This window comes from Accipiter gentilis, chromosome 21, assembly GCF_929443795.1.
Source record: "Accipiter gentilis chromosome 21, bAccGen1.1, whole genome shotgun sequence".
Lineage (NCBI taxonomy): Eukaryota > Metazoa > Chordata > Aves > Accipitriformes > Accipitridae > Astur > Astur gentilis.
This window is the reverse complement of record NC_064900.1, coordinates 884,041-898,202: the sequence shown is the minus strand read 5'-3', so window position 1 is coordinate 898,202 and position 14,162 is coordinate 884,041. Positions and strand designations below refer to the sequence as shown.

The window sequence follows — 14,162 nt, the reverse complement described above, 5'->3', positions numbered from 1 at the left end:
GACTCAGTGTTTCCAGATGGGAAAGTGTGGCTTTTCTTAAGAACTTGGGAAAAGCTTTTTTTCTCCCAACTTCCTGGGGGAAGAAAAGCCCGTCAAGCCTGTTTTAGATGGTAATTTTATGAAAACTGGAACACTACTGCTCTTCATAACATCTGGCAGAAAGGTTACAGCTACGCAGCTCTGAGTCATCTTAAGAAAAGGTTTGTCTTATGCAATTTGGGAAAGTAGTATGTGGTCATGTAATTTAGGAATTTAAGAGGATGTGTGTGCCTCTGAGCAGAATTATATTGCATTGGCAAACTTAATGTTATCATTTATTACCCTTAATGGCATGATTTTGCCTCTTTTAAATTATTATTTTAATATAATTTCTGACATAGTTTCAGTGAATTGTAAAATATATTACCTCACTGGTTCATCTTATGAATTGTAAAAACAATACAGGTCTAGGCCAATGCAATCAAATGCTGTATGTGTATTCAATGTAAGTATATACCTCAATATCACAGGTCTTCTGCATAAATAGTTAGCATTATGCAGATACATGCCCAGATAAAAAGCAGCTACCTTTTTATTTAACTAACTTCAGCAATCTTTTTCTTAATTAATAGGCATATGTCTTCTAAAGAATTATGAACATTCACACACATATTAATTTACCACTGCTACAGCCAAGTTGAGTCAGGTTTCTGTGAAAATATACAATTCCCTTGCAATGAAATGACATGCATAATATATCAGCCCACACTCATTTTACTTCTGCCATGCCCATTTTAAAATATGATTGTGACTTGAACAGTCACTGGCAGGGTCTTTACTTTGCCCAGTTTAGAGGAGAAAACATCTCCCCATGATATGTTGTGTATCTTTCATCATTGTTTTCCTGATTCTCAAAATTGCAGTTAGAAACATCAAGCTGTGCTCCCAGGAGACATCAGAAGTGAGACGACATGCTGTTTTCTTCTCTATCCATTCTCAGTTTGACAAAGAAAACAGACAAGGCATGTTCTTCAAGTAAAGCCTTTATCCTGACTACAATGAAGTCAGTAATGATTCATCTGTAGGTGTTTCACTCCCCTGACAATATAAAGGAGCCTTTCAGCTAGGCTTTGCTAACACACTTTGCCTATGGCCTGTTGAAACTTGAATCATTTTTTTCCTGGCAAAAAACAAGCTATGGAGTGTGCTGTGCTGATTGTAAAGGGTAGAGGTTGTAACAGAGTTTTACATTTTCATTTATAGTCCTGTCACAGTGTAGCTGGTTTATGATGAAAAGGGGTTTTTTAGAGTATTAGTGACAGGTCTTTTAGCTTGTATGGTGGTATTTTGGTCTTGGCTTGTGGGCACTGGCTGGATTAAGGGTCCTACCTGGCATAAGTCTTGAAATTCCTTTCCGTAAGGGTCCTAGATCTAACTTGCTCCAGGGCTAAGTCTGATGAACAGTTGCTCTTACATGAAGTTCACTTTGTAAATAAAGAGGTAGTTATGAGTTTTTAGTCAAGTTCTTACTTACTGGAGTGTTCCCATAACAAAACCCTGCAAAACAATGCACTCTTACTCCTGCTGGTAGTCTCAGAGAGGCACAGTACTGAATAGGCCACTATCTTTTCCTTTTTTTCCCCTAAAAAAGGGTCTCCGAAGCATCAGAGGAGAAGCAGCGGCAGCAGCCCTGTGGCCACCAAGTTGCGGTAACAGAGTGGACTCCGGCAAAGTGGTCTCTGGACAGAATGATCGAACAATTTTTTGCTATCCAAAAGCATTGGACCCGTTCTCACGTGGACCCTCCCTTTTCTACACCCTTAGGATTTTGTCCCTAACTTTTAAAAGGCAGGGGGAAGAGGAGGAGAAGGGAGGCAGCCGAAAACACTGTTGCCCTCCCTTTTCCCCAAAGTCACCTGATTTCCCGAAAACGCCTAACACAGACCAGATATGGGTGCTCCCCCCGTGCAGCCTGAGCCAACAGGATTGTGCAACTTGCTCTGGAAATTCCCCTCCTGCCCAGAGCCGGCGAGCCGAGCATCTCAGCCCGGCGGGGAGGCTGGGAAGCCGCAGCCCGCAGATAGAGGGTGCTGCGATATTGGGAATTGAAGCTTCCTTCCCCAGACCCCAGCCTGGTTTCGAGGAGGGTGTGTACAGGAAGAATAAAAGAGAAAGAGAGAAAAGAGAAGGCAAGAGAGAAGAAAACCAGACACGAACTAGGGAGCGAAGGTAAATATTGCAAGCATTAGAAATGAGAAAGGAAAATATTCCTGAGCATCGCTGTCTGACAGCTAGAAGAGTCAGGACAAGCTGCTCCCCAACCCCAGGGTCTTAGCATGATTTTTGAGGTGCTGGGAAGAAGGGATTGGGTACCCCGGGGGGGGGGAGGTGCTTTCTGTCTTAATTTGCTGTGCACCGGCATGGTGTTTAGAGAAGCTGATGCTCATGAGGGGAGAACGTGAGTACCAAGACACAGATCATCTCTCCATTTTGTCGGTATGGAGGCTAGCATCCCTTCTTGAATGCTTGGGGTTGCTGTATGCAGGAAGGAACAGAGCTATAAACTTGCTTTTGAGGCAAAACATTGACGTATTGTCCACAAGCTGGGGTTTTAGGGTCTTTGACCTGCCTAGCAGACATGCAGCAGCACAGGCAACATTAATCATTCACACTGTTTTTTGTCCCAGACCGTAACTCCAAAGTCCAATTCCTGAAAGTTTTCAGAAAGGAAGATCTGCTTTTTTCCAGATGTGGTGAGTTATTGAATATCCAAAGGGAACTCAGGTTTAATAATAATTTCATTTTATAAATGAGGTGTTTTTCCTGTAGTGCTGTACTGGTTCTCAAATCTGAATGTATCTATAGCCCAAGTAGGCTCCAGAGCCAGGCACTGAAGTAGGGAATAGCACTTAAGACCCTTGTGTTCAACCCCTGCCGCATTACCAGCTCTTACAGAGCTGGAGAGGAGCAGAGAGCACGACTGAGGTTGTACTCCTTCTGTGTGAAAGGCTACAGGGGAAGGGCAAGGCCCACACAGCCACAGCGTTGGTCATTAAATCTCCAAAGCCAGGAGCTATGCTGCATGCTGTGTAGAGCCAAAGACCAGCTTTTTCACTGGGGAGTGCGTGCGTATGCAGACAGAGAAGACTACTGCAATGTCATGTTCCTTCCTCTTTTCTCAGGTATCTTATCTTCTTCTGTCTCCCTGTCTGGGCTGATGCAGACTCCATGTATGGTGAGATCTTGTCACCCAATTATCCTCAGGTGTATCCCAATGATGTGCAGGAGTCTTGGGAAATCCAGGTCCCTTCAGGATATGGCATTCGCCTTTATTTCACACATATGGACCTTGAACCATCGCAGAACTGCCAGTATGACTTTGTGAAGGTACTGTCCCCATCCTCAAGTGAGAAAAAGGAAAAAAAGCAGCTTAGAGCACAGAACGGCAAAGCTGTGTACAAAGCTCAGGGCTGAAAGAGAAGATGGACACATCCTTCCTGTTCTGAGCTCCAAGAAGCCCAAATGACTGAGTGTATCTGCACTAGCGGTCACTAAATTGATTTGAGTTTGCCTCATAACCTCATGAGCATTATATGCCAACTGAGTGTCCCATCTATGCCCCCCTCCCCATATTTCTCCTATATTCATAGGAAAAGCCTTCTTAGCCATCACCGGCACCTCTCTATTGCAAGGCATATTCTTAGCCAGTGAACTGTAGGTATAAAAGGACCATTTTCTTAGGGCATTGCTTTTCTGTCCCTGAAATTATTCAGAATTAATCCATGAGTGGACACAGATAATTTAACGCAATCAGAAATTGATTGGAAATGATGGAGGTTAAAAACAGTCAAGAGATCTGTGCATGAATAGTGGGCACTCGGACAAGGTGCTGTGGTCCATTGCACCACAGTTTTCTATGATCTATGCCCCACAGGTTTCTTAAAACTTAGAGACCCACTAGCTCTGCTCCCTGGTGTCCCACAAGGCACAAAAGATCCAGCATTTCCATGCAAACAGACAGGAACAAGACCATCCTATCCTGCAATAGCTATGGGTGAATAAGACCACGTGCAGCACCAGAAAGACACCTTGGAGAAGGCCCTTTTGCAACAAACTGATGAACTTGCTAGACCGGTCTGCAGACCGTCAGTGATTGGTTTTGCCATTTTGAACCATGGTGCTGATTTTTTTGTCCAAAGGGGCCTGAAGAAAGGATGTTAACAGAAAGCTTTCTGGATTAATTTGTATGTGAGAAATTAAGACAGGTATTTCACAGCTGAGAAGTCAGCAGGAGGGAACGGTCCACAAGCGTCTTCCAAATGTCTTGAAACTGGTTGTCTAGGGGCTCTGTTCAGCTGTACCTCGGCTGGCTGTGTTCCACCTTTGGCCAGCTCGGTGGATGACGCAGCAGCCTTGGTCCCTCCTGCTAGCTGTGTGACATAGCGGTGCCCTGGGAGATCTACCCGAATGTGGTGAGAAACGCATGCAACTTAGGGGCCTTTGATTAGCCACCTATAAGCTGAAAGACTCAAGTGTTGGTAATTACACATATTCCGGTAATGAGGTAAGACCTCTCTGCATTCTTCTGCAGATCCTGTCTGATGGCCGTGTTGAAGGTGTGCTTTGTGGGCAGAAGAAACCTCGTGCCCCTGGCTCCTCGATTGTGGAGGAATTTCTTATCCCTTCTAACACCCTCACTATGAGCTTCCAATCAGACTTTTCCAATGAGGAGCGTTTCACTGGTTTTGCAGCCTACTATGTTGCAGTGGGTAAGGTTACAATGGCCTCCTCTGACTCTCTGTAGTGTCCAGGCTGGGGCGGCGGGGCGGGGGAGGGAAGCTGACAGAAGGGATTTCCTTACAAGAATGCCTTATTTAAAAGAGTTCCCAGCAGACAGGACTGCTTTCCTATATGGCCAGTATAAATGCTGTCTTAGAGATACCTTTTCCTTGTTGTCCACCAGTGCTTGCTTCCCTTTCTCACCTTTCTCCCACCCTTAGGGCCCTCTCCTAATCTTGGCTGATTTATCTTTTCACACTTGCAGACTTGGATGAGTGCACGGATTTTGTGGATGTACCTTGCAGTCATTACTGTAATAATTATATTGGAGGTTACTTCTGTACCTGTCCACCAGATTATTTCCTCTATGAGGATCAGAAAACATGTGGAGGTAAGAGATCTACATGAGCTGTGCTCAAGAGGAAGAGTTAATTTATGCCAAGTGGGATATTGTACGTGGAAGACCTTCTCTATCAAACTTCTCAACCAGTTGTGACAGGTATACGCTGAGGAAAAAAACATCCCAGTGCAAATCTGAACTGGCAGTAGACCGTGATTTGGAGAATTTCTATTAACATATTCTTAACTTTCTTTTTTTTTGTGTGTCAAGAGAATTAAGAAACTACTAAATGCCATTCTTTAAAGACTTTGATGGGGACCCTTCTTAGCGTACTGCTATCTGTGAATCTTTAAATTTCTGACCAAACAGGGCAGTTCAATAAACACACAAAAATAGCCAAGAGGCTGCTTGGCTTGAATCAAAAAATTGCAAAGTCACAGTGGTGCATGTTGGAAGGAGCATAATATGAGGACCTGAGCATGAGAGAAGGGGGCCTAAATCGCAGGTGCAAGGTAAAAAGAAAAGCCACTAGAAGTTAAAGTCCCTGAACAGAGAGTGGCCCTGTTTTCAGTTTCTTGGAAAGATGCAATGTTGTGACATGCAGGTGACTGGGGTGACTGGAAATGTAGTTGAAGACGGAAAGCTTGTCAGCTTCATACATAGACCATTTCCTTTCTGAATCCTACCTGTGTTCCTTCCTTAATTGTAGTGAACTGCAGTGGAAATGTCTTCACTGAGCCATCAGGGGAGATTGCCAGCCCCAACTATCCCAACCAGTACCCAGAGAACTCGCGGTGTGAGTACCGAGTGGCTCTGAGGCCAGGCTTCTTTGTGGCGTTGACCATAAGCAGTGGGGACTTCGACGTGGAACCAGCCGACTCAGAAGGGAGTTGCCACGACAGCTTAACAGTAGGTGTGGGGTTTAGGGAGGGAGTGAGGATACTCTGGATCTCCCCTCAATCTCCTCATATTCAGAAGACTCTCTGACTGCTTAACTTTATTTTCAACTATGTTGCCTTTTGAAGTTCTTGGGAATACATTTGAATATGTATATATTGAATATATATTTGAATATCCCTCTGAATACATCTGGTATTTCTCATTTCTTCTTGTTTATTATTTTCACAGCTTGTCTCTGGAAAGCAGCATTTTGGTCCCTATTGTGGCAGCAAATTCCCAGGTCCTCCTGAAATCAAAACTAGGAACAACATTCTTGACATAATCTTCCAGACAAACCATGCAGTTCAGCACAAAGGCTGGAAAATACGCTACTATGGGGATCGTGAGTAAACAGTTGGGAAAGCATTCCCTCTGCTGCTGAGTTAGGCAGAGAGTTTGTCCCAGGTCAGATTCATGGTACAACAGCACATTAACATGTTCACAGCTGCTGGTATTGAGTAAACAGAGGATGCCTGTTTACTAGGGAAGATAGACACTGGGGAGAAAGAAGTTGGCAGCTGGAAGGAGAATAAATCTTGAACCAGTTAATCACTGATTTCCACCTATCTCTTCAAAGCTGTAACCTGTCCCCCGAGTGTCATCCCCAACTCTGTTCTTGACCCAAAGAAGGAGAGGTATATCTTAAAGGACAGTGTGAAAGTGACCTGTGTGGAAGGCTATGAAATCGTGAGGGTAAGTTACTTAAAAAAGCATATATCCTCTCTGGCCCCCTCAGCAGCTTCCTGATGCCGTTGCCCATCAGGTGTCCTGAGCACCTTTGGGGACTCAAATGTTTTCACCACGGCTGTAGTAAGCGGAAACTTCTTCCAGCCACTGCAGCATTTTGAGGACCCTTCGCTGGAGTGCCTGTGTCAGATATATTTCATGGTCAGCAACTTACACGGATCATGTGTTCTTTTCCCTAGCAACGAGACAGCATCAGGACTTTTCACTCCAACTGTCAGGAGAACGGTGAATGGAGCAACTCCCATTTCAGCTGTGTTCGTAAGTGAGCTGTCTCTGTATCGTGGGAAGCAGACTGGAATGGAGCCTTCAGGCTCTAGACCCACTATATCTCCACATTAGGAGAATGCGGAAGGACTGGGATGTGAGCATGCTGAAGGGACAGAGGAACTGAGCGCTGGTGACTGTACAGGGACCAGAGGAGCTGAGTGGTTCCCCATCATACGGAATAATCATATCGTTGGGTGAGGCTGCCCCTTTGGTTATATTTGATCATTTTTGTTTCTTCTCTACAGCTGTGAACTGCGGTGATCCCACTGCTATTGACAATGCCCAAGCCATATATGTCTCTGAACTTCATGAGCCTCTGTACAAAGCTGCTTTCCGGTATCAATGTGATGCACCTTACTATACCCTGAAAACCAAAGGGGATGGTAAGCATTGCCTCTGCTACACAAACATATTTCTTTGATCAAAGGTCTAAGAAATGGTACTGGCATCGTCACGGGGCTGGGATTGTATCCCATCAGGTCAAGACTGGGAAAAAGTTCTTATTGGTGGTGGGGTTGCAAGCAGTAGTTTTGTGTTGCTTTTGTGTTTAATACACTAGTAACGTCTGTACTTGGGCCGTTGACCTTAAATGCATTAGCAAGTCCTCTCTCCATTTGGCGGGTGTGTGAACCATGGAGATTTTTGTCACATATAGCACACATTTCTGGTGGGGAAGTAAAGGACTCCAGAAATCCATTAGATGAGGTCCCTCCGAAACAGGGGCTGAAGCACCCTGGTGGGGTTGTGTACTTCTAGGGAGATCTCAGCAATGCTTACCAAGCTCTGCTTGCTTTGGAAATGAGAAGGTTAATACATCATCGTATACAGTAATGCTACTTACCCTCTCTTAATCTTGATCGTATCCTTATGGCACTCTTTTTTCTTGTGTTTTCCAAGCGGTGTATCAGTGCTCAGCCAGTGGAGAATGGGTGAACAAAGAGATGGGAACAAATCTACCAAAATGTGTCCCAGGTACTACCAAAAACTGTGTATATGTACACGTGGTATGAAGTCCCCTGCTTCTTTCATCTCTCTCTTTTAAAGCTGTTTAGCCCAAAAGTACAGTTGAACCTTTCTGTATTGTTTGAATCACATTGGACAGGGTATTTCTGAAAGCTGTGGGCCCCAAAGAAAGGTCAGATGAGTCAGCAGAAAGAAACTGGAAACAAAAGTGGGCAACATAATAAGACAACTGGTAGAACAAGACCTCTTCAAGTATCAGTGTGTGTTTCTGCACCAATTTCTCTACCTTCAAGTGTGCACATTCTCAAGTTGTTCAGTGCTTTAGATCTCTGTCTGCATTGCAGGTAGCAAAAAGACTGACGGGTCAAAAAGCGATGTCCGACAATGCTGGACCTTTCTGTCTTTGGTCCCTCCCAAGCTACACTGAGAGCCGTAGCTTCTCTTCAAACCTCTCTTGGGGGTAGTGCCCAGCTGTCTACTGGGCACTACATATGCAGCACTATAGGGAAAGGTCTTTCACTGCTCTCACTGGAAGTCATAGCCTAAACCCTTAAGTTTTAATGTGTCCTTCAGTATTCAGCTGCACTTACTGGGTCTGAAAGGTCAAGCAAGATCCCTGTCAAGGACTTTCTCATCCTCTCTTCGTGTCCTTGGGAGATACTGAGGGAAGTGCATGGGTATTACTCCTGCTCCTGACTGCTGGAAGTTACGGCTAGGTCTTAATTTCCAGCTGATACAGAGAATTTTAAATCCTACGTATTCTGCACGCTGCTCAGCTTACCCTCTTAGAGGAGGCAGCATGCCTAGGACTAAGTTGTACATGATTCCTGTTTACTACTCCAAACACCCAAATCCTCATTGGCAAAGTACAGGATCCAGCTGAAGATGATTCAACCCTCTTATGGGCCAGCTCAGCCCAGGTACAGCTCAGGACTGTACCAGTCCACAGTGCAAAACGCAAATTGTAAGATAAAGCTCAGGGAATTTACTACCCAAGAGAAAGTAGTAACTTTGTAGATAATAAATTCTTTGTAGAATACGAAGCCAGACTCTTAGCGGGACACAGCAATAAAAGACAAAGACAGGCAACAGACATAAGTTGCAACAAAGGAAATTCTGATTGTATTTAAGGAAAAATGCTCCCCCAGAGCACTGGAACTGTCGTGCAGAGAGGCTAGCTAATCACCACACTTGGAGTTGATCAGAAGTCACCTGTCAAAGTCCCTGAGCAACCTCGCTTTGCAGTTAGGAGGGCAGGGGGAAGGGCAGTTAGGGATGAACAGGTTGAACTAGAGACATTGAGAGGTACCTCCCAGCCTAAATCTTTCTATGATTACATGAAATTTTTTAACAAACTCTGCTTCATTTAAATTGGAACCTACCTACTGGCTGTAGTTCCTTAATCTCTGACTATATGACTAAGGCTTCACTGTAAACAAGGCAATGTGATAAGAAATCGATTTCCTAGCTATGTCAGAATGACCAGCCTTATTTATGCTCTTAGTGCTCACATTCTATGAAACCTTACTGAACATTTTACTCAAGGACCATGGAGCACCTCTGCACCCATAAGACCCACAGATAAGATCTCCATTAACCCACTGCTGAAGATTTTACATACTAAGAGAATGGAGAGGAAAAATGGTAAAACATCAGTGACAAAACTGAACATTTAACCTGAGACTATCTGGAGTTCACACACACAAAAAAAATCATTTTAAATAGCAGTGTCACATTTCCAAGAACTTAGGCAAATATTTTTTCAAAGACAATACCTTTACCTACAGGACATAATTCAGCAAAGGAAAAATGCTAACTAGAATGCAATTAAATTGTGAGCTTTGACATACCCAACAGTGACAACTGCTTTGCGGAACAGGACTTTGAGAATGAGTATTTTCAGCCTAAATTGAATGTTGATAGTAGTTTTGCTTGAATTTTCCTGAATTTCTCTGTAAATACTAGTTGCAAACTTTATGACATGGAATATAAACATCGGTTATTCAGAATCAAAAATGATTTAGAGGACACATGAAGGAGGGGACTATGGGCTTTTTAGCAGTACCAAAGAACCCGCTATTTGTAACTGCTAATTCTCTCATCTGGTTCCTCTTGTTTTCTTTTCTTCCCAGTCTGTGGGGTGCCTAGTAATCCCATCAAAGAGAAAGCAAAGATTTTTGGAGGCACCCGTGCAGAAAAGGGCAACTTTCCCTGGCAGGTGTATTTCGAATACCCAAGAGGCGGTGGCGTACTCATCTCTGAAAGATGGGTAATGACTGCAGCTCATGTGCTGGAGGGATACGACAACCCCAACATGTACGCTGGGGTAATCAATGTTGGTAAAAACACTCTGTACAAGGAGGGCAAGCGGTTGGTCTCAGAGGCTTCATTCATCCATCCTGATTGGAAGAAGCAGCCCATAGAAACCAGGACCGATTTTGATAATGATATTGCACTACTGAAGCTGAGGGAACCTGTGAAGATGGGCCCGGACATCTCACCCCTCTGTCTTCCTGGTAAATCATCCGAGTATGAGCTGCAAGAAGGGACTCTGGGCTACATTGCTGGCTGGGGCCAGAGAGAGAAGGGAAGACTGCCTATTTATCTTTGGAAGGCCCAGATTCCCGTGGTGGACATGGAAAAGTGCCGATCTGTGAAACCAGAGGGCTCCGCTGATTCCAGTGCTTACCGATTCACTGACAATATGATCTGTGCCGGTGGTGACAAGGACAGCTGTAAGGGGGATAGCGGTGGAGCCTACGCTATCCAAGATCCTCTTGATGACGGGCGGTACTATGTGGCCGGGCTGATCTCCTGGGGACCAAGATGTGGTACCTTTGGTCTTTACACCAAGGTAGCGCGGTATTTGGACTGGATTACAGAGACCATGAGCAAGCATGAGAGTGAAGAAACTTGGCAGGATTAGCAATTTCTCCTTTCAGCACAGTCACCCTTTCTAAATGCGATGGTTACATGTTCAGGCTGGCTGTGATCCTGTTCACTCTGTGTATGTAACGGGCCTGCTCATTGTGTCTGTGCTGAGAGGAGAGTCAGCAATGTAAATCTGTTCCTCCCACTGTCGCCGTGTCTGGGAGGGGAAATTCTCTTTCTTCCACTCATAGCAGCATAAGAGGAAGATGCTATTCTGGATAAAGAGGGTCCTTCTGCTTCCTCTCATTTTTTTCTATCTCATTTTTTCCCATTTGGAGAAGACCTAGCCATGCCCGACCTGACAGGGAGATTTCAATGAAGACAAGAGAGAATAATGGTTTGTTCCCAGGGTAGGTTCAGAGCCTGGCTTCTGATTTATGTTATTTCCTGTACTGTTCAGAATACCTAACAGCATTAAAGAATATCCAAATTGCCTTTTGTGCAATGTGCTATTGTGTGTGTATTGCCTTTCTTCTTTTCAGTCTAGACCTAGTTCTCCCTGAAACTCCCTAAATCAAGTGTCTAGTCACATTTTGACCCACTGTTCTGCCAGCTTTTGTCAAGCTGTAACTTGTGCTACCTCACCTCTCTACCTAAGAGTCTTTATGAAGTTCTTCTGAGATTGTTGCATCTCATTGACCAACCATTACCAGCAATGAGGACTTCGGACTTCTGAATCAAGCTGACCAGAAGAGGCATCTTCAAAATTTTTTCATTCACCTGTCCTCAGGGCTTTATTTTTAAAACTTTATTGTGTTAGGTAAGAAATAAAGCTCGCTTGATTTAGGGAAGTTGGTGTTGTGGGAGAAGATTACCTGATGTGCGCTAGGGGTGTCTTCTGCTCCAGAAAGCCCTATATCACTCACAGATATCCTTCCACTCAGATGGTCAGGGAACGGGTGCAGATGGCATATGATGAAAGACAGACGAAGATGAGTTTGTTCAGCTTGAAAAGGAGGAAGCTAAGAGGGGGATCTAACTGCTGTATTCAGATACCTAAAGGAGAACTAGAGAGTATACAGAGCAAGACTCTGCAGAAAGGTAAAGAGTGACAGGACAAGAGACAATAGACACGAATTGCAATGAAGGAATTTCCAATTGGGCTTTTTCCCAGGGTGTGGGTCAGCACTGGAACAAGTGCCATAATCCCTGGACATCTTCATAACTTGCCCAGGCAAGGCCCTGAAGCTCTGAAGTTAGTCCTGCTGTCAGCAGTGGATTGGACTAGAGACCTCCTCTTCCAGCCTAAGGTTTTCTGAGAGTCTAGGAAATGGTGAGGAAGATGTGTGCAGATCTTGGGAGATTTCATATAGATTCCTGCACTCAGCTCAAGCACCTTCAATTTTGTGTAACAAGCAAAAGGTTATTTTGCTGTTGGGCTAGTAAACAAGGATCTTGTACTACACTGCTGAGGAACTGTGACCCACAGGATGTTGAATGCTTTTCGCTTTTCTATCTGTATGTGCCAACTTTAAGCTAGTATGAAGTTTTATAGTCATTCCTTCTTGTTGCTAAGTAGGTGGATTCATCTCAGCTTTCATCTTTTGGAGTGTAAGGGAGGTGTCCATCCCTGGTAACTAGTCCAGGCTGCAGTCTTAGCCCGTGTTCCTCTTGTGCAAAGAGGTGCCTATGTGCTGGCAAAGAAACAATCATGATGCAGTGGTGCCATTGTAACAAAATTTTATAACTTCACTGTATGTATTAGAATTTCATAAATCATTCAGACATGCCCAAACATCTGAGGTAATCATGAGCAAAAGCCACTGGAAATCTTACAGACTGCTATGTCTGGCTGTTAGGAAGCTTCTGCTTTGGTATGAGATGGGTACTTCAGCAGCAGCAGCTGCTCAACAAAGTACAATTTGGGGAAAATTAATCCATTTTAAATTCTGAAAAAGTGACCTTCAAACTAAGGTAAGACATTTCCTTTGCTTCTGTGACCACAAAGCCACTCAGGCAAGCAACGTCGCATGATTACTCACTAGCTTACTGATTAACTCCAGTCTTTCTGGAAAAGGACAGGAAGACAAGCTGCTGAAATCAATTCAGGACAGCAGAGGAGAAGAGAAACAGAAATGTGGCTGAATGGTCCAGGAGTAAGAGACAAGAAAGATACTTACTTAGCTGGGATTGCTATTCCTAGAAGGGTCACAAATTCCTATAGGGATTTTGGGCAAATCTTCTATTCTCCGTGCCTCAGTTTCCCAAAGTTTCTAGTCTCCTGCAAAGCGGGAGATTCTTTTTAGATGGCTTCTCAGTAATTTTTCCCAATTTCTACAAGGACTGGAGGGTTAGGTGTGTTGTTCTTGTCACCTGTACTCACTGAGCATCCCAGAAATTCCCTGGTCTTCACCTGGAATACCCCCCAGTTGCGTATGCCTTATTCTCCCTTCCCTCTCCCGAACCAGGGTTTATCCATTGCTCCTGTGCAACCGGACACCTTGTTTTTCCATGCTTTTCTTGCCTCTCATGCTCCCCTCTTGCTCATACAAATGGGAAAAATCAACAGAATTCTGACCCCTGGAGATCATGGATGAATTTATATCAGATGTGCAATTTCACAGATCACTCCCCAGGCTATATTATCTCAAAAGCAAATGAGAGATACTGAGACCTGAGAAGATCTGGAGCTGGATCTCACATAAAACAGTGCGAGAAGGCAACTATGACCTTACCGCCCCCCCCCTCCCCCGAGTTCCCCTGTCAAGCTCTTGCAGACTTCAGTTCTCTCAGTGACCCCCAAGAAAAAGGTAGGTTGTTCTGCAGGAGCAAAACTAGTCAAGAGACAACTCCAGAGAATACCCACAACACAAGAGGGGTCATCTTCTCCCTGAGACAGCATCATTTTAGAGCTGCTGTCCTGCAGTCAGAGCTTTATTTCATATAGTACACAAAGAAAATCCATCCTCAAATTCTGATCAGCAAAGGTTCCTGGGCTCTTTTCTCCATGAGATTGGCTGGTGTCTTCCCTGTCTTTTGAATGCGGCATCACACAGACAGCTTATTTTTGCCTCCCTTGAAGCCACCTGGAGTTTCAGACTGGGTAATCTAATGGTAGTTCTGTGACAGGTGAGCAACTGCCACATGCTGTTGCAGAACGGGAAACACTTTAGTGGTAGGTAGAGCAATCCCTATATAAAGTCCATAAATTGCTTTCAGTGATGGGGATTATTTAGTAGTTGTTAAAAACAAAGACAGAAAAACATAACACACCTGG

General features: G+C 44.3%; 1 protein-coding gene across 1 annotated transcript; it reads left to right on the top strand.

The window, feature by feature from the left end:
• Positions 1–2,050: 2,050 nt before the first annotated feature.
• Positions 2,051–11,394, top strand: C1S (complement C1s). The gene is made up of 12 exons (XM_049824853.1): positions 2,051–2,208; positions 2,667–2,732; positions 3,162–3,366; positions 4,571–4,748; positions 5,024–5,149; positions 5,808–6,007; positions 6,227–6,380; positions 6,615–6,730; positions 6,964–7,042; positions 7,297–7,434; positions 7,949–8,023; positions 10,147–11,394. Exons 2-12 carry the CDS (start codon positions 2,728–2,730, stop codon positions 10,938–10,940), a joined length of 2,070 nt encoding a protein of 689 aa, XP_049680810.1. The 5' UTR covers positions 2,051–2,208; positions 2,667–2,727; the 3' UTR covers positions 10,941–11,394.
• Positions 11,395–14,162: the final 2,768 nt, after the last annotated feature.

What these genes read in the sequence shown, in the direction of transcription:
- C1S (XM_049824853.1), top strand. An exon ending in GCCAGTATGACTTTGTGAAG is followed by an intron (nt 3,367 to 4,570) that starts GTACTGTCCCCA and finishes ATTCTTCTGCAG; the next exon opens with ATCCTGTCTGATGGCCGTGT. An exon ending in GGATCAGAAAACATGTGGAG is followed by an intron (nt 5,150 to 5,807) that starts GTAAGAGATCTA and finishes CCTTAATTGTAG; the next exon opens with TGAACTGCAGTGGAAATGTC.